General features: G+C 35.5%; 3 protein-coding genes across 3 annotated transcripts in view; 2 read left to right on the top strand and 1 right to left on the bottom strand.

Annotated features, from left to right (window-relative positions):
- Nucleotides 1-6,296, bottom strand: part of LOC122968145 (polypyrimidine tract-binding protein 3-like) — an 18,077-nt gene extending 11,781 nt beyond the window's left edge. The window contains exons 1-4 of the mRNA XM_044333148.1: nucleotides 6,041-6,296; nucleotides 4,891-4,954; nucleotides 2,284-2,450; nucleotides 1,515-1,658 (exon numbers count right to left, since the gene is read on the bottom strand). Of these exons, the coding sequence (XP_044189083.1) occupies nucleotides 1,515-1,658; nucleotides 2,284-2,450; nucleotides 4,891-4,915 (336 nt within the window). The 5' untranslated portion in view covers nucleotides 4,916-4,954; nucleotides 6,041-6,296. The remainder of the gene's footprint in view (nucleotides 1-1,514; nucleotides 1,659-2,283; nucleotides 2,451-4,890; nucleotides 4,955-6,040) is intronic.
- LOC122968122 (NACHT, LRR and PYD domains-containing protein 12-like) overlaps nucleotides 1-20,669 on the top strand; it is a 311,421-nt gene that overhangs the window by 217,796 nt on the left and 72,956 nt on the right. The window lies entirely within an intron of this gene.
- hsdl2 (hydroxysteroid dehydrogenase like 2) lies at nucleotides 8,342-15,022 on the top strand. Its single transcript, XM_044333158.1, has 11 exons — nucleotides 8,342-8,505; nucleotides 10,103-10,266; nucleotides 10,702-10,800; nucleotides 10,919-11,033; nucleotides 11,190-11,293; nucleotides 11,373-11,471; nucleotides 12,446-12,640; nucleotides 12,748-12,819; nucleotides 13,006-13,152; nucleotides 13,796-13,924; nucleotides 14,336-15,022. The coding sequence occupies exons 1-11, from the start codon at nucleotides 8,489-8,491 to the stop codon at nucleotides 14,449-14,451; spliced, it is 1,257 nt and encodes a 418-aa protein (XP_044189093.1). The 5' UTR covers nucleotides 8,342-8,488; the 3' UTR covers nucleotides 14,452-15,022.

Consider the following 20,669-nt stretch of genomic DNA (forward strand, 5'->3'; position numbering starts at 1 on the left):
TACTTATACTACATTATATTTATACTTCATTATACTTATACTACATTATACTTATACTACATTATATTTATACTACATTATACTTATACTACATTATACTTATACTACATTATATTTATACTACATTATATTTATACTACATTATACTTATACTACATTATATTTATACTACACTATACTTATACTACAGTATACTTATACTACATTATATTTATACTACATTATATTTATACTACATTATACTTATACTACATTATATTTATACTACATTATATTTATACTACATTATACTTATACTACATTATATTTATACTACATTATACTTATACTACATTATACTTATACTACATTATATTTATACTACATTATATTTATACTACATTATACTTATACTACATTATATTTATACTACATTATATTTATACTACATTATACTTATACTACATTATACTTATACTACATTATATTTATACTACATTATATTTATACTACATTATACTTATACTACATTATACTTATACTACATTATATTTATACTACATTATACTTATACTACATTATATTTATACTACATTATATTTATACTACATTATACTTATACTACATTATACTTATACTACATTATACTTATACTACATTATATTTATACTACATTATATTTATACTACATTATACTTATACTACATTATACTTATACTACATTATATTTATACTACATTATAGTTATACTACATTATAGTTATACTAGATTATAGTTAAACTAAATTATACTTATACTATATTATATTTATACTACATTATAGTTATACTACATTATACTTATACTAAATTATACTTATACTACATTATTATAGTTAAACTAAATTATACTTATACTACATTATATTTATACTTCATTATACTTATACTACATTATATTTATACTACATTATAGTTATACTACATTATAGTTATACTACATTATAGTTAAACTAAATTATACTTATACTATATTATATTTATACTACATTATAGTTATACTACATTATACTTATACTAAATTATACTTATACTACATTATATTTATACTACATTATAGTTATACTACATTATAGTTATACTACATTATAGTTAAACTAAATTATACTTATACTATATTATATTTATACTACATTATAGTTATACTACATTATACTTATACTAAATTATACTTATACTACATTATTATAGTTAAACTAAATTATACTTATACTACATTATATTTATACTTCATTATACTTATACTACATTATATTTATACTACATTATAGTTATACTACATTATAGTTATACTACATTATAGTTATACTAAATTATACTTATACTACATTATTATAGTTAAACTAAATTATACTTTTACTACATTATACATTATACATATATAATATACTAATATTTAGTATAATTTATAAAAATATTTAGTTATTTATAATGTTTTCAAACACATAAAATAAAATAAAATAAAACAGATGTCAAACTTATTAAAATGGTCTCACCTGATTGGTCAGGTTGTCGGTCTTCAGCTCGCGGTGGGTGGAGTACTGAATGAAGATTGGCTGGTTCCTGACGGTGGGCGTGGCTGAGGTGTAGTAGTTCACCATGGTAACCGCCGCTTCCTCTGACGCCATCTCTACAAAAGCCTGAAAACACAAAAAGATGTTTTTATGAGTTTTTATTACAAAACAAAGACTCAGTGAACAAACATGAAAACATTAATAATCACTAACAGACATAATCAATAACAATAAAACACAACTTGTAAAGTTTACGATTAAAATGCAGAAAAATTAATCTTCAGAAATGTCATGTCAGCAGTTTTTATAGAAGTGAGTATGTTTCTTCAGGATGTAACAGAAATAAAAGCTGTGAACATACAGTTATTTAGTTATTGTTTACACATTTTGAATATATGACACTGTATATTTAAAGTATGTGCAGTCACATGATCAGGCTGACATGTTTTCTGATGTGTTTGGAGGTTGAGGCGCCGGCTGATTGGCTCTGAAAATGACCGAAAGTTTGAAATAATTACTTTTGGATGGAGGAATTACTAATTTACAGTTACTATGGAAACGTGTCTGTATCTGATAATGTTATGTCTGTATAAATATGAGCACGTCATAACGAAGTCTGTATTCTGCTGGTGACGTTTGGACGTGTAAGAACTCATCTGGCGTTTGTTATGAAACATATGAAGAACATGTGATGATGATGATGATGATGAATATTTCTCCACTCACGTCTACAAACTCTATCAGCACTCACCTGGTTTTTATGCTTCAGCGTGATCAGTTTGCTAACTCGGCCGAAGGGAAGCGCCAGAGCGAGCACTTCCTGTTCAGAGACGTCAAGGGGAAGGTGACGCAAGTGAAGGACCCGAGACGGGACGCACTGAGCGCGCTCAGACACACACAGCCTATCAGTGCCATCCACTGTGGAAACACAGACACACATCAGGACGTCAGACAGGAAATAAGATTCAGTTAGTAGTAAAAATAGTAAAATATTTCAAGTTTAAATATGTTCAAGCTCGTTATTAACAAAAAAACTGACATCTGCATAAAGGGGAAATCCTGTATTACATTATACTTATATTACTTTATACTTATACTACATATACAACATTATACTACTTTATACTTATACTACATATACAACATTATACTACTTTATACTTATACTACATATACAACATTATACTACTTTATACTTATAGTACATTTACAACATTATACTACATTATACTTATAATACATTTACAACATTATACTACATTGTACTTATACTACATTTACAACATTATACTACATTATACTTATACTACATTTACAACATTATACTACATTATACTTATACTACATTTACAACATTATACTAATACTACATTTACAACATTATACTACAATATACTTATACTACATATACAACATTATACTACATTACACTTATACTACATTTACAACATTACACTACATTATACTTATACTACAATTACAACATTATACTACATTATAGTCATAATGCATATACTACATTATACTGCATTATACTTATACTACATATACAACATTATACTACATTATACTACGTTATACTTATAATACATTTACAACATTATACTACATTATACTTATACTACAATTACAACATTATACTACATTATACTCATAATGCATATACCACATTATACTTATAATACATATATTACATTATACTTATACTACATTTACAACATTAAATTATACTAATAATACATATACTACATTACACTTATAATACATATACTACACTATACTTATGGTACATATGCTACATTATACTACATTATACTTATACTACATATACTACATTATACTACATTATACTTATACTACATATACTACATTATACTACATTATACTTATAATACATATACTACATTATACTACATTACACTTATAATACATATACTACACTATACTTATGGTACATATGCTACATTATACTACATTATATTTATACTACATATACTACATTATACTACATTACACTTATAATACATATACTACACTATACTTATGATACATGTGCTACATTATACTACATTATACTTATACTACATATACTACATTATACTACATTATACTTATAATACATATACTACATTATACTTATACTACATTATACTACATTACATTATATTTATACTACTTTATACTCATACTACACTACATTATACTTATAACACATTATACTTTTACTATACTACATTACACTTATACTACACTACATTATACTTATAATACATTTACAACATTATACTACATTATACTTATACTACATTTACAACATTATACTACATTATACTTATACTACATTTACAACATTATACTACATTATACTTATACTACATTTACAACATTATACTACATTATACTCATAATGCATATACAACATTATACTACATTATACTCATAATGCATATACTACATTATACTACGTTATACTTATAATACATTTACAACATTATACTACATTATACTTATACTACAATTACAACATTATACTACATTATACTTATAATACATATATTATATTATACTTATACTACATTATACTACATTACATTATATTTATACTACTTTACACTTATACTACACTACATTATACTTATAATACATTATACTTTTACTATACTACATTATACTTATACGGCTTTATACTCATACTATACTGCATTATACCTAGCAAATGTTAAAAAAGTTAACTTAAGGAGTTATATAAATAATAATAATAATGATAATTTCACGTTAATTCAACCTTAAGTGTCAGTTTTTATTTCAGCAGAGTTTCTGAACTCTGTTTATGAGAAATGTTGAGTTGAATGAACTGATCACTCATCTCATTGAATTACGTTTCTAAAAAAAAACAAAACAGGATCAGCATAATAGCAGATTTCCCAGCATGCACTGTTGATGGTTAAACGTCTGAAGAAAACAGACATGATGGAAATTTACTGTGTGTCTTTGATACACGTTAAAATAACATAAAACAATGTAAATCATGATGAAGGACAGTGTTGGATTCGGCCCCTCGTACATTAATCAATAATAAGCTCACTGAGGTCAGTTAGATGATCATATTATCAATATATCTATTAGATTTACAGTTTCCATCATCCAGCTGGGCGAGTGGGTAACAGTTAGAGTTTATACTACGTCCTGTATGCTGAGTCAAGATAACTTGTGGCAGCGTTAGAGGAACTGTTTGTGTTTGTTGACTCAGCCTGAAGCTTAAAGGCGGCGGTCCATCACACACATCTGTTAACTGAAACAACAGGTTACTTCTCACAGAGCAGGAAGTGACATCACGGCAGCCGTTAGGCAGGTTTACCTGTCGACAGGTCGGAGGTGCTCATGGTCGCGCAGCACTTGAGAGAGGAAGGAAACTCTGATTCCTGCAGAGAGAAGAAGAGTCAGATTCATTTCATGCACAAACTACCAATATTTTCATTATCCATTAATAATTAAATATCAGAAAATAATGAACGTTAGTCAGTTCACTGTGACGACAATGACGAAGAAAAGCATGAAATCATCACATCAATTGTTGCTGAATAACTTTCTGTTGATGGATTTATTGATTAATCGACTCTAATCGTTACAGCCTCAGTACAAACTGCTCAAATGCTGCTTCGAAAGACAAAAAAACTCAACTTATCGAGTTTGATTTTCACCTCAGAGACACACGATCAACATGAAGGAAGAAAATCTATTTATTAACATTTATAACAGCAGACTTTCATTATTTTCATTAATGACTTATTAGATATAACTACAGACCTGATGACTTGGAACATTTAACCCTTTATTAATGATTCATAATCATCGATGATGATTGATTATAGTTAATTGCTTCTTACAGACATTTAATCAGCTGTTTCACCTTTTTGTCTTCTGGCTTCAGACCTGCAGTTAATATGAATCATTAATAAAGAGATTAATGTTTCACACACATTCATTCATAGTAATATCTACAGTATAATAAGAGTACAATAAGTTCATTAACATGCTGACAGTTTAACGATGTTTAAAGTGACGTAAAGAGTTTAAACAGGTCATGTGACGAACATTTGGACATTAAAACCCGACAAATTGACAGAAAATGAAAGTAATCAATAATCTGTACTGTGTGTATACTGTGTACACTCAGATATCGCGGGATTTCAGCCAATCAAATCCCGCCGCTGAATCGTCACTCTTCGCTCGCGACACTTGCAACCAAAACAAAACCAGAAAAAAGCGAAACACGAGCAACAAACGGCGCGCGAGCAGCGGGAAACGGGACGCGGGGAAAATAAGAGAACGTTCTGTGGCGGGAAAACGCTCCGGTAAACAAGTAAACAACAACAAATAGGAGGGGGGTGGGGGTGGCGACGCCAGAGGCTCGCGCAGGTGCGGTTCAGTCACCAAGGAAACGCGAGGGAGGAAAAGCAGCGGCGGGAATGTTCGGGAAAGGTTCGGGATGGGTTTCCCGCGCTCACCCGTCCATGGTCCAAGAGGAGGAAGAGGAGGAAGAAGCGCAGAGGAAGAGCTGGCCCGCGAGCCTCCCGCACCGCACCGCAGCGACCACGGAGCAGAACAACAAGCTCACTTCCCGTTTGGTGACGTCACGGGAGAACATGGCGGCTCGCGGACACGCCTCGGATCACGGAACGATCGATAATAATCAATAAATCAGTTCCTACACGGAGAGAAACGCACAAACATCTGTTTGTTTTATCTGTTTTTCAGAATTCTGACGTTTAGTTTTTATTTCATGAAAAAATAAATGTGGCAAATACGAATTTTATTTAGTTTTATTACATTAATTCATTTAATTCATTCAAATAAACTGAAAATATAAAATAACAATAATATAACTGAAGACATCTAAACTGAAATAATACATAAAGAATCATGTAGTAAACAAACGTGTAATAAACAAAATATATTTCAGTCTTGAAATGTTGCAAACTGACCTTCATGTCTTCAAGTAACGATGGACGCCGTCTCTCTACTAGCTGGGCGGTTCTTTCCTTAACATGGTTTACTACAGTAGTAGTACTGTTACTACAGAAGTACTACTGTGGTACTACTGTAGTACTGCAGTTACTACAGTAGTACTACAGTTACTACATTAGTACTACAGTTACTACAGAAGTACTACTGTGGTACTACTGTAGCACTGGAGTTACTACAGTAGTACTACAGTTACTACAGAAGTACTACAGTTACTACAGAAGTACTACTGTAGTTCTGCAGTTACTACAGTAGTACTACAGTAGTAGTAACTGTAGTAGTACAGTTACTACTACAGTTACTACAGTAGTACTACAGTAGTAGTAACTAGTAGTACTACAGTAGTAGTAACTGTAGTAGTAACTGTAGTAACTGTAGTAGTAACTGTAGTAGTAACTGTAGTAGTAACTGTAGTAACTGTAGTAGTAACTGTAGTAGTAACTGTAGTAACTGTAGTAGTAACTGTAGTAGTAACTGTAGTAGTACAGTAGTAGTAACTGTAGTAACTGTAGTAGTAACTGTAGTAACTGTAGTAGTATAGTAGTAACTGTAGTAGTACAGTAGTAGTAACTGTAGTAACTGTAGTAGTACAGTTGTATGAAACATGTTCTGTTTTTTTTGTGCTTCTATCAAGTTAAACCTGTAAAACGCAGCTGTCCACAGTATAACACTTAGAATGATACATGTGTATTAAATATGTCATATGATACAAATAAATACAGAATAAAGATTGTGAGTCTTACCAACAGAGAAAAATAAAACAATGAATTTAAAAAGTTAAATGATGTTACTGAATAAAATGGAATGAAAGTAAATATGTGGATGAACATACTGGTGCATCTATAGACAGTCTGTCTGTATTCTGTGTGACCAGTAGTGAACATGCTGCTATTCATATTTATTAATATTTCAGTTTCTAATCTGGTATATAAATATCCAGGTTGCATGCAGGCAGCTGATATGTTACCACATCAGGATCAATAAGAGCACCAACAGCTGCTGGAGGCTCTAACAGCTCTGATCTATACTTTAGACAAAGTATAAGAAATACTTCTCCAACAGTTCAGCTCCACAAACGTGTTCCCATCGGTCACATGACGATTGTTTTGTTTACGACATGATTCCATGTGTTATTTTGATGTCTTCAGTTTAAAATAAAGTAAAAATAAAGAAACTCTTGAATGAGACGCTGTGATAGACACCAGCTGTCAGCTGAGAGATCAATCAAAGCTGATCTGATCGATCATCATCTGAGAATTATTGGCCGTCAGTGAAACAACCAGCTGATTCTTTCATGATGCATAAAACTGTCAAATAAAGCAGAAGCGACTCCATCACATGTAAAAGTCCTGCAAGTTCAGAAGTATCATTCAGCAAAATGTACTTTATGCATCATTGTGTGATTAATAGAATTATTATTAGTGATGCATAAACATGTCAGCAGCATATTAATGTTACAACTGATGAGGAACTATTTGAATTATTTGACTAAATACAAGATGTATTACAGCATATACTGTTGTGTACAGGTTAACATATGTGCAGTGTGTAATACACATAAAGAGTAATTTATGGATCTAAATGTAGCATAACAACAGAATAAAATGTTAAAAAATAAAAAAAATAGATCACGTGGTCTTAATTAATCGCGTGGTCTTCATCAAGGTTGTCTAGTAAGTGGACTTTTAGTTCATTTTTCTTTTGAGGAAGTAAAGATGTTTATTGATTGACAGGTTTGATCGGTGAGTTGATCATCTCTTTGATCCCTGAGGATCTTTGTATGCAGACCGGAAGTGGAGGTAGTATGGTACTTCCGGTTGGCTCGAAGATCTTGGAAGTGGGTGAAAGGTGAAGAAGACGTCAGGCTTGTCATTTGTTCTTCTTCAACACGGACTCAAAAGTTCTCACTTCCACACACAGAACCACCGACGATGCTGCAGAACACCGGGTGAGTCGCTCAGAACTCCGGTTAAAAACCGCGTTAAATAACGTCGCGCTGCGCTGCGACCGTCCGCTGCAAACCCACAACCAAACCCACAACCAACCAGCAACAAGTCCAGAGTTCAGCCCTGTGTTCTGATCCTGCAGCAGCTGGAACCAGTGCCGAACCCGTTTAGTTCGGGAACCGTGTGGAGTTCAGTTCTGGTGCTTCCTTTAAGCGGACAGTTTGTGAATGTGTGATTTTTTTCTATGGAGTTTGGTGAACGCGTTTCTTATTCTTAAAACGGATACTGGGTTTTCTTCTTCTTCTCCACTCCGAACCCAGAACCAGGTGGAAATAAACCGAGACTTTGTTGATGTAAAGAAAATGTAGATTTGGACCTTCAGAGCCGAATGAAGCATTAGAGCTGTGTGTCCGTGACCTTTGAGCAAAGCAGTTTGGGAGTTAGGTGAAAGCTGCTGTTGAGATAACTTTCACCAGACTGCTGAATCTCTGGCTTTATTTTTATTTAAGCCCACAGCAAAGTTATAACCAAGTCAAGAATAAATGGCAATGTTAATGAAATAAACAGCTTTAGCTCTATGGAGCCGTCTGCCGCAGTTTGGTTCTGTATGGGGATATTATTGTAGCTAAATTATTGTAAAGTGGGTGAGGAGAGTTGTGTAACTATCTCAGTCCATGTGTGCATCATCAGATGTGTAAATGTGTAGGCTAAACGAATCTCTAAGTGCGAGCTCAGAAACACACGTCACTCTGAATACAACAGAAAAAGCTTTATTGATCAGTTCACTGAAGGTTTCAGGTCCTAAATACAGACGACCACAACAGCAAAACTAATGCAACATGAATTACTGTTGATAACTCATTACTGCAGTTTGAAGTTTGACAAACTGTCATTTCTAATATATCTGACTGATCCTCCACAGTGCATCAACACTGATGTTATTACACCATAGACTCTTAAATAATGGATGTAGCCGCTGGTCACCTGTTGGTTTGTGCACTCCCGTCTTGAAGCCTTGAGTTTAGCATTTTGATTGTGGCCATCTTGGATTTTTTGGAGCAAGAAGTGACCATATCTGGACAAGAGGCTGGAGCTGACTCTAATGCTAGCTGCTAGCTTGGTTAGCATGGTGTATTTACAGACTATGGGTAACTGTGATAATGCTAATGCTATTGCTATTTTTCACCGGCAAAAATTAAAACCATTCAATCAAAATGTACTCACTGGAAAAATTGAACATCCAACTCCTTAGAGGGTGTTTTAGTACAACCAAACGCTGAACAAGACTTCTTTAGGCGACCAAAATGTTACAATTAACTTTCATGAACTGAAAACACATGATAATGCCTCTGGCTCCAAATTATGTCACACAAGCAAGATGGCCGCGCCCGGAAAGGAGATATTTTGGCTTCACTTTTGTATAGCGGCAGGAAGTGGAGACGCAGTGTCAATCTTTAAATACAGTCAATAGTTTTACACAACAGCAAAATCTGCACATGTAAATAAGGACAAACAGGGAGTCATCATGGAAGATGTTGCATTGTCATGCATTTATTTATCTTTGTTAGCATGCTAGCTAATTGTCTGCACGTGTTGCAGGAAGTTAGCTGGCTGCACGCTCTTCATCACTGGAGCGAGTCGCGGCATTGGGAAGGCAATCGCTCTAAAGGCTGCCAAAGATGGCGCCAATATCATCATCGCTGCCAAGACTGCCGAGCCCCACCCCAAACTCCCTGGGACCATTTACACCGCCGCCAAGGAGGGTGAGCTAATTGGCAACATGCAGGAGCTAACTGCTAACACACAAGAGCTAACTGCTATCATACATGAGCTAACTGCTAAGTACTGACATAAAGGTGCTAACTGCTAACACACAAGAGCTAACTGCTAACATACAAGAGCTAACTGCTAACATACATGAGCTAACTGCTAACATACAAGAGCTAATTGCTAACATACAGGAGCTAAATGCTAACATACAAGAGCTAACTGCTAAGTACTAACATAAAGGTGCTAACTGCTAACACACAAGAGCTAACTGCAAACATACAAGAGCTCACTGCTAACATACAGGAGCTAAATGCTAACATACAGGAGCTAAATGCTAACATACACTACTGCTCTGGATGTTTTCAGTTAACGTGTTTACTCTCTGCGTGTTCTCTGCATAATGTCTGCTTGTTCTCTGTATGTTCCAGTGGAGGCAGCCGGTGGGAAGGCGTTGCCCTGCGTTGTTGATATCCGTGATGAGAAGCAGGTCGGAGACGCCGTCCAGAAAGCCGTCGACACGTTTGGTGGTAAAGAACATGTTTGAATATTAATGAGTTGTTAGGTCATCATTGTATCACAGTCAGATGGTACAGAATGTCCCGGCCCTGCAGTGACATCATCACAGTGTCTGTATATGATTGGCAGGTATTGACATCCTGGTGAACAACGCCAGCGCCATCAACCTGACAGGAACTCTTGAGACGCCCATGAAGAAGGTGGACCTGATGCTGGGGATCAACTTGAGAGGAACATACATGACGTACGCATCTGACACGTGACATACATGTTACTGAGCCGTGACTACGTGTTACTGAGCCATGACATACATAAGTGCTTTCAATGGGCCCCAGTAAATAACATAACAATTTACAATCAACTCCTAACAAGGTTTAAATAATGAGCTGCTGTATTTCAGGTCCAAGATGGTGATTCCTCATTTGCTGAAGAGTCGCTCCCCTCACATCCTGAACCTGTCACCTCCGCTCAACCTCAACCCCATCTGGTTCAAGAACCACACAGGTAACCATAGCGACCAACTGACCACGTGTCCCATCATGCACTTCAGCAGTATTAACATGTCTGTTTCTTTATTTTTCAGCATACACAATGGCAAAGTACGGCATGTCCATGTGCGTCCTGGGAATGGCCGAAGAGTTCAGAGGTCAAATTGCCGTCAACGCGCTCTGGCCCAAAACTGGTCAGTGGCTAGCTGTTAGCACGCACAGACTCTCATAGACTCATAGAAAACTTGCATGCTAACAGACTCTCACAGACTCTCATAGAAAACTAGCATGCTAACAGACTCTCATAGAAAACTAGCATGCTAACAAGCTTGTATAGACTCTTATAGAAAAATAGCATGCTAACAGACTCTCACAGAAAACTAGCATGCTAACAGGCTCGTATAGACTCTTATAGAAAACTAGCATGCTAACAGGCTCTCATAGACTCATGGAAAACGAGCATGCTAACAGGCGCTTATAGACTTATAGAAAACTAGCATGCTAACAGGCTCTCATAGACTCATAGAAATCTAGCATGCTAACAGGCTCTTATAGACTCTGATAGAAAATGAGCATGCTAACAGGCTCTTATAGACTTATAGAAAACTAGCATGCTAACAGGCTCTTATAGACTCTGATAGAAAATGAGCATGCTAACAGGCTCTCATAGACTCATAGAAAACTAGCATGCTAACAGACTCTCACAGAAAACTAACATGCTAACAGGCTCGTATAGACTTATAGAAAACTAGCATGCTAACAGGCTCTCATAGACTCATAGAAAACTAGCATGCTAACAGGCTCTTATAGACTCTGATAGAAAACGAGCATGCTAACAGGCTCTTATAGACTTATAGAAAACTAGCATGCCCTCTCAATCTTTAAGAAAAGGCTAAAGACCCAGCTCTTGAACACCTCACACTTGATGGACTTATTAAATAAATACAATTTTTTGAAAAACTACTATCCACTTCTATACACTCTATGCTTTGTCTCTGTGCACGGCCTGTTGGCATCTACGTCCCATTGGACACAAACTTAGCTTCATGGCTCTTATTCATGTTGTTCTTTCCTGACTAGAGCCTTGCTTGTGTTGTATTAACTGAGATGTACGTTGCTTTGGATAAAAGTGTCTAATGAAACTGTGACATTGTAAATGAAATTGTAGCGATCCAGACGGCGGCGATGGACATGTTGGGCGGGACAGATGTGGGTAAACAGTGCCGTACGGCTGACATCATGGCGGACGCCGCCTATGCCATCCTGTCCCGACAAAAAGACTTCACGGGTCACTTCCTGGTGGATGAAGACGTCCTGAGGGGGGAGGGGCTCCAAGACTTCGAGCAGTACGCCGTCCAGCCAGGTGACATCATAGTGTATCAGCTAACATAGAGTAGCATGGCTAGTCCTAGCGTAGCATCCCTGCACAATGTCATGTGATCATCATGGTGGTCTCTGATTGGTCGACAGGTCACCCTCTGCTGCCAGACTTCTTCCTTGATGAAGCACCAGAGAGCCTGGCCAAGCAGATGGAGCAACACGGTAAATACTGCAGATAATACTACAGATACTACAAACACTACCACAAATATTACTACAGATATTAGGGTTTGGGTTACTATCAGCACTGCAAATTATACTATTACAAATACTGAAAATATAATTATTAATATTAATACTGTGATAAAACTCTACTGAAAGGACCTGTTTGTGTCTCTTGGTTTCTAGGGGCGACCCCGGCCTTCAAACCACCATCATCTTCATCGTCATCGGCCTCTGGTGGACCAGTTGAAACCACGTTTGATGTCATCAAGTCAGTCATCAACGAAGACGTCGTCAAATCCACGCAGGGCGTTTATCAGTTCGACCTGTCAGGTAACATCAGGAGAAAACATCAACGGGCATAAGTCCATATAAGGGCGTCCTGTGGGCGGGTCTTTAATAGAAACGTGTTTGTGTCCATATAAGGGCGTCCTGTGGGTGGGTCTTTAATAGAAACATGTTTGTGTCCATATAAGGGCGTCCTGTGGGCGGGGCTTTAATAGAAACGTGTTTGTGTCCATATAAGGGCGTCTTGTGGGCGGGTCTTTAATAGAAACGTGTTTGTGTCCATATAAGGGCGTCCAGTGGGCGGGTCTTTAATAGAAATGTGTTTGTGTCCATATAAGGGCGTCCTGTGGGCGAGTCCTTAATAGAAACGTGTTTGTGTCCATATAAGGGCGTCCTGTGGGCGGGGCTTTAATAGAAACGTGTTTGTGTCCATATAAGGGCGTCTTGTGGGCGGGTCTTTAATAGAAACGTGTTTGTGTCCATATAAGGGCGTCCAGTGGGCGGGTCTTTAATAGAAATGTGTTTGTGTCCATATAAGGGCGTCTTGTGGGAGGGTCTTTAATAGAAACATGTTTATGTCCATATAAGGGCGTCCTGTGGGCGGGTCTTTAATAGAAACGTGTTTGTGTCCATATAAGGGCGTCCTGTGGGCGGGTCTTTAATAGAAACGTGTTTGTGTCCATATAAGGAGAGCACGAGGGCGTTTGGTTCCTGGACTTGAAGAGCGGCGCTGGCAGTGCGGGGCAGGGTCAGCCACCCGTCAAAGCCGACGTCGTCATGACGATGGACTCCAGCGACTTCAGCAAGATGTTCTCAGGTGAGCTGTCACCATGGTAACTGAGAAAGATCAGAGACAAACTGAGCTCGCTTTATGAAATGTTACCACCATGCTTTTACTACTACACATACTACTACAAATACTACTACACATACTACTACACATACTACTACAGATACTACTACAAATACTACTACACATACTGCTACAGATACTACTACAAATACTACTACAGATACTACGGATACTACTACGGATACTACTACAGATACTACTACAGATACTACTACTCTACTACACATACTACAGATACTACTACACATACTACTACAGATACTACTACAAATACTACTACAGATACTACGGATACTACTACAGATACTACTACAGACTACAGATAGCGATGGTGGCGTCTCCATGGTAACAGTCGTGTTTGTCTGCGTGTTGCAGGGAAGCTGAAGCCCACGCTAGCCTTCATGTCGGGGAAGCTGCGGATCAAAGGCGACATGACGCTCGCCATCAAACTGGAGAAGCTGATGAGCCGCATGAACAAGGCCAAACTGTGAGACTGAAGCCCCGCCCCCAGGCCCACAGGCCCCGCCTTAACGCTGAAGCTGTACATGTTGCCTTGATGACAATAAAACTACATTAATAATAAAGTTGAGACTGTGTGATGTCATCAAGTAAAACGTTAGCGTTTACTGATTTATTCAGTCGCTACTAAATATTTACAGCTACTACCTGCCTGGTGGAAGTGATGCTAAGCTAGCTGAAGCTAACGTTAGCATGCTAATATCTGAGCTGTTTAGACTGAAGAGTGAAGGAGCTGATGTGGAATCTGGTCGACATGTCTGACCTAAAAAAACACTACAAACCTCAAATAACTAAACCAATATTGTCAGACTAAATGACCACATAATGTTAGCTGTTAGCTTAGCACAATCTCAATGTAAACTGCATGAAGACTGATTCTGAAACACACACACAGAAATAAACCAGTCTGGTGAGTCTGTACTGGGAAATCTATTGATTTGTGACTGATGTGTTCACTTTTATCTGCCAGTTTCACTGAGTTGTGATGTGGGAGGAGATATTCAGCTCTTCTGGCTCCTGCATTAAACGTTTGATTCATGTTTCTTTCAGACTCTCAGTTCTCTCTTTTACAGTTTAGATCAACATGAAATCATCGAAACAAAAGATGAACAACTCTGTTAGAAAATATCTGGTTCCTTTAGTAAAAAGTCAAAGCTACAAGACTGGACATAAAAACTGAAGCTCATCTCCAGCTCTATATTTATATTCTGGGGCTCTACTGGAATAAGAAACCTTCTACTGGTCCTTTATGCAGCCCCTCAGTTCAGCCTCTGTCTGAAACAGGCCGTTTTAGCTCCTGTCTCTTTAAGGCCCGCCTCCTGATGAGCCCACTCTGTTCTGATTGGTCAGCTTCAGGAAGCTTCCTCCGGCTCCGGAGGCTACGTAAACAAACTATAGTAGCAGGATTTCACTTCTTTTCCTCCTTCTTCACTCCTAATGTCATGTTACCTTCTTCAACTGCTCCCCTTCTCACCCTCATTCACCTCCTCTTTCTCCTCCCCCTGTTCTCTCATATCCTTCCCCACCTCCTCCACCTCCTGCTTTTCCTCCACCTGTTTTACCTGCTTCCTCTCATCTTTTTCCACCACGTCATCCCCCACCTCCTTCTTCTTTGACTCCCCCTCCTTCTTCACTTTCTTCAACTGCTCCACCTCCTCCTCCTTCTGCTGTTCCTTCTCCTCCTCTACCCACTCCTTCTATCTTTATCCACCACCTCCTCCTCCACCTGTAACTGCTCTACTCTCTTCCTCTGCTTCTTCTCCTGCTCCTCCAACTCCTCCTCCTGCTCCAACTTCCCCCCTACTAAACCTGCCCCTCCTGCTTCATCTCCTCCACCTCCTCACCTCTTTTCTTCTCCACCATATGCTCCTTCTCATCCTTATCCACCACCTCTTTCTCCTCCACCTCCTCTAGCAATTGCTCCTCTTGTTTTACTCGCTTCCTCTCACCCTTTTCCTCCACCGCTTCCTGCTCCTCCTGCTCCATCCCGTACACCTCCACCATCTCCTCTACATGCTCCTCCATCTCCTGCTCCACTTCCCCCCTCTGCTCCTCTTGTCCTTCACCTCCTCTTTCTGCTGTTTCTCCTCCTCCTTTACTTGCTCCTTCTCATCCTAATCCATCTCCTGCTTTTCCTCCTGCCTCCTCTCATCCTTCTCCTCCACCACTTTGTCCTCCTCCTGCTCCTCATTGACCAGCAGGAGGCCATCCTGATGCATGCTGGTATATGTTGATCGTGTGGAGGCTGATGCTCCATCAGGTCGTTAACAGATGATCAGTTTATTGATAATCTGAGGACTGATCGACTCGCAGCGTCTGTGAGCTGAACTCTGCAGGAATAGACCTGCTCCATGTGAAAGATGCCCGAGACGACTTTGGTTGTGATTTGGAGCTTTATAAAGAAAATAAAATAAAACAAAAATTAATATTGACAGAAGCGACGCATTTCAGTCTGACAGAAACCAGCAGGTGAGTAATACTAATACACACAGATCAATAATAAATAAATAAATATATATATATATATGTGTGTATATATATATATATATACACACACACACACACACACACACATATGTATATATATATATACATACATACATATAGACATATATGTATGTATGTATGTATATATACATATGTGTGTGTGTGTGTGTGTATATACATATATATATATGTATATGTATGTATATATATATACACACACACATGTATATATATACATGTGTGTGTGTATATATATACATGTGTGTGTGTATATATATACATGTGTGTGTGTATATATATATATATACATGTATATATATATATATATATATATATATATATATATATATATACATGTATATATATATATATATATATATATATATATATATATATATATATATATATATACACATACATGTATATATATATATATATATATATATATATATATATATATATATATATATATATATATATATATATATATATACATGTATATATATATATATATATATATATATATATACATACATACACGTGTATATTGAATATTTTAAAGTATTTTTCTATGAAGTTTTGTGATTGATGGGTGAACATGGATTGATGGTCCATTTCGTAGCTGCTCTGGAGCTTTTGATCGTATCACATGAGCTTCATCAGATGGAGTTTTCCTCCATCCTAATATTTAATAACAGTTTTATTTACAGTATTTCTAACAGCTGTTCTAGTAGTTTTTACGTGTATTTACTGCTGTGTGGAATATATTATATTATATATTGAGGATCTTATGACGTGTTAGAAATATGAAACATAAAAATTACATAAATTATTTAAATATTTTACTTCATGTGTGTTGTACCTTTCGCAGTATTTCTTGTGTATTTTCCAGCTGTTGCTCTCTGATGGTCAGACTCCGCCCCCTGTGATGTCATTGCTGACGTCATACATGTTGCAGCTTCAACATGATGTCATAAAACATTTCTAAATATTAAAGTTTAAATACAGTTTTTTTCATATTCATTATGTTTAGAAATGATTTAAAACCCAGAATTTCACTTTAACTCCAAAGTGTATTTAATCATTTTAGTTCATTATTTAACATGATACAAACTCAATAAATTATTCTAATTTAATACATTCAACAACTTGTTTTCTTATTTATTGTGTTTCTTTTTACATTTATTTTCATTCCCATTTCCAATTTCTGTAATATTAATGTTTATTAATTTTATTGTTTTATTTATTTATTGCTAATTTTAGTTATAATTTATATTTATTTATAAATAAACTATTTTAATATATTTATAACATTTACAAACATCTTTTTATTAATTAATTCATTTATTAAATATATATTTTGATATTTACAGATTTTTAAATTAAAATTATATTTATTAAATATATATTTTAAATATATATTTTAACATTAACAGAAAAACAACCCCCCCCCCACCCCCCACAAAAACACACAGAACACACCATACAAAATACAAAATACAAAGCTACACATAACAGCACATCACATACACCCACAATGTCAATCAGAAATATATAAATATAATAATGTAAACTTGTCAAATTAAAAGCCAGACTACCTGCACTAATGAGAAAACCATAGATGGAGTTTAGACTCAGTGGTCAAACAGCTGATTGATCTTTAGTAGATTTTTTAATTTGGCCTTGAATGTATTGATTGAACTGCAGTTCTTCATATCATCAGGTAAACGTTCCACTGAGTTGTGGCTTTCACAGAGGAAAAAATCTAAATATTTTTTTTTAAATTATATCATTATACACTGTAAAAAAAATGGTAAAAAAAAACACTTACCATCAAATAACAGTGAAAAACCTTTAGTTATTCTACAAAGATTTATTTTAAAAATACAGATATTTACTTTGGACATTGTCTACATTTTTACAGTCCAACCATTATAAAATAAAAAGAAAGTCTCATTATAAAACATTCCTAGAATGTTAAACAAATGTATAAATCTGCACAAAAAATGAAAAAGATTGCAGAAATACCTTAAAATTACCTAATTTAAATGAAGACAATTCATAGGATTATCCAATCCATACACAAGAACTCCCCATCAAAGTACAGATTTCTGGATGTAAAACACAGAAAAATTATGTAAAATTACATTTAAATTACCCTCCTTTAACATCCATTAATGGTATCTTGAGAGCTTTAAGCTTATAAATTATCCAATCGATTTACAGTAGATCCCTGGTAAATGTTGGTTTTATACAAAAAAAAAAAAAAAGATCATGTGATAATAGTTTACAAAAACATAATTTTAATAATCATTACTTTATATAAACATTATTTGACAGTAATTACAAGCAACTCCCCAGTATATTTACAGGCTTTTCCCATTAATGTATTGGGTTTACTTTATGTAAACATTATTTGATAGTATTTAAAAGCAACTATCAAATATATCTACATACATTTACCCATTAATGTATAGGGTTTACTTTATATAAACATTATGTGACAGTAATTGCAAGCAACTCCCCGATATAGCTACAGACATTTCACATTAATATATGGAGTTCTGAATGTACAAAAACCAGGTCTATGTAAAAGTACCTTTATATCAACTTTGACACTGAATAAATATGTGCATTTTTCTACTGACATTTTACAATATTGTGCAATCCGTTCAATACAGATCCCCATTTGAGATGTATGAGATTTCAAGATGTTTAATAACCAGAATATATCATAAAATTACCTTTTACTGCTTGCTTTACAAAGTAATTCTGTAGACACTGCCAGAGCCTGGTATACAGGTACATTTTATGTTTCAGATATGAAAGTTTACTATAGAATAAAGCTTATTTGGGTATTAAAAAATTACTACAAAATTAGTTTCACATTCATTGTATATGAAGCAGCTCCAGACTTTATTCTGGATGGCATCACAAATTTGAATTTGGGAGAAAGTAGTTCATGTTCACAAATATCAGAAGTGGGAGTAAGTTACACATGTGCAAGTCACAAACAAGTCTCAAGTCTTAACCTTAAAGGCCCCAACAAGTCTTAAATCACTGTGACTTAGACTCAAGTAAGACAAGTCAAGTCAATGCTAAACGTCAAGAAAAGTTAATTAAGTCACAAGTCAGTCACCATGAAAGAAGCACTTAAAACACGAGAGAAAAGGTTACAATGGTGAGCCATGTCATGCATGTTAGTTAGTCTCTACAACTAGGGATGACTATGGTTAGGATTCATAAATACAACTATTTATAGTTCAGTTCATACCTTGTTTTTTGTTGTTGTTGTTTATAGAACATCATGCAGGTTGATTAAGTTTATAAATTAACTTCACATTAATTAACTATTTGAACAATAATAAATAATCTGATCTAACATGTTTTCCAGGATCTAGGGTTCATAATGTTGTATTTTATGCAGTATTAACATGTGTGGATATGTTGTATGACTTCTGCTGTTCTGCCACCAGGTTGTGTCTTTGAGGACGGTGAGAGTTTTGAAGCAGAAGTAGTAGAACATAGAACATAGTATTCTATCTGATGATTACTGTTTTCTGCTGTGGATTTATGTAGACTAATACATCCATTAATTTAGAACCCTGACTGTGTTCAAACATCAAGCATCATCAAGGAAAAATACCAAGTGAGGGACCTCGGACAGAACAGTGAAGCTCTGTCATGATAAGCTGTCAATTCATAAGCTGTCTGGTCTGAATCATTAACGGTCTGGTAATATTAAGCTTCAGGTATGGGGAAAATGCTTTCAACAAGCTTTGAGCTCAATCCTGTCTTGCATTGTTTTCTAGGTCTGTCTGGGTTGCACACACGTCACTAGAAGACACCCTTTCATGTCTCAAAACGTCAGCTGTTCATGCTCAATATCTACAATGATGCAAATAGTGCAAACAGGCCATTCAGCTGAATAAAAACTGCCAGAACAAGCTGTCCTTTAAATGTGATCAACAAAATCTTAAAACCATTTGTAAAACTGACTGGTATCCTGTGTTGGGATGCTTCATTTGGAGTGATGTAGTAGTGTCTACATTTGGAACCAGTTAAAACTCTGGTGCACTATTATGCACAAGCTTCAGGCAAGAGAGTGATTTTCACTTTTTGACTTGCAATATAATGTTTGAATTATGCAGAATATACAGTTTAAAATAAATTAAAACAAACAACAAATATACACATTATATAT

The sequence above is a fragment of the Thunnus albacares genome, chromosome 18 (assembly GCF_914725855.1).
Source record: "Thunnus albacares chromosome 18, fThuAlb1.1, whole genome shotgun sequence".
NCBI classification, from domain to species: domain Eukaryota; kingdom Metazoa; phylum Chordata; class Actinopteri; order Scombriformes; family Scombridae; genus Thunnus; species Thunnus albacares.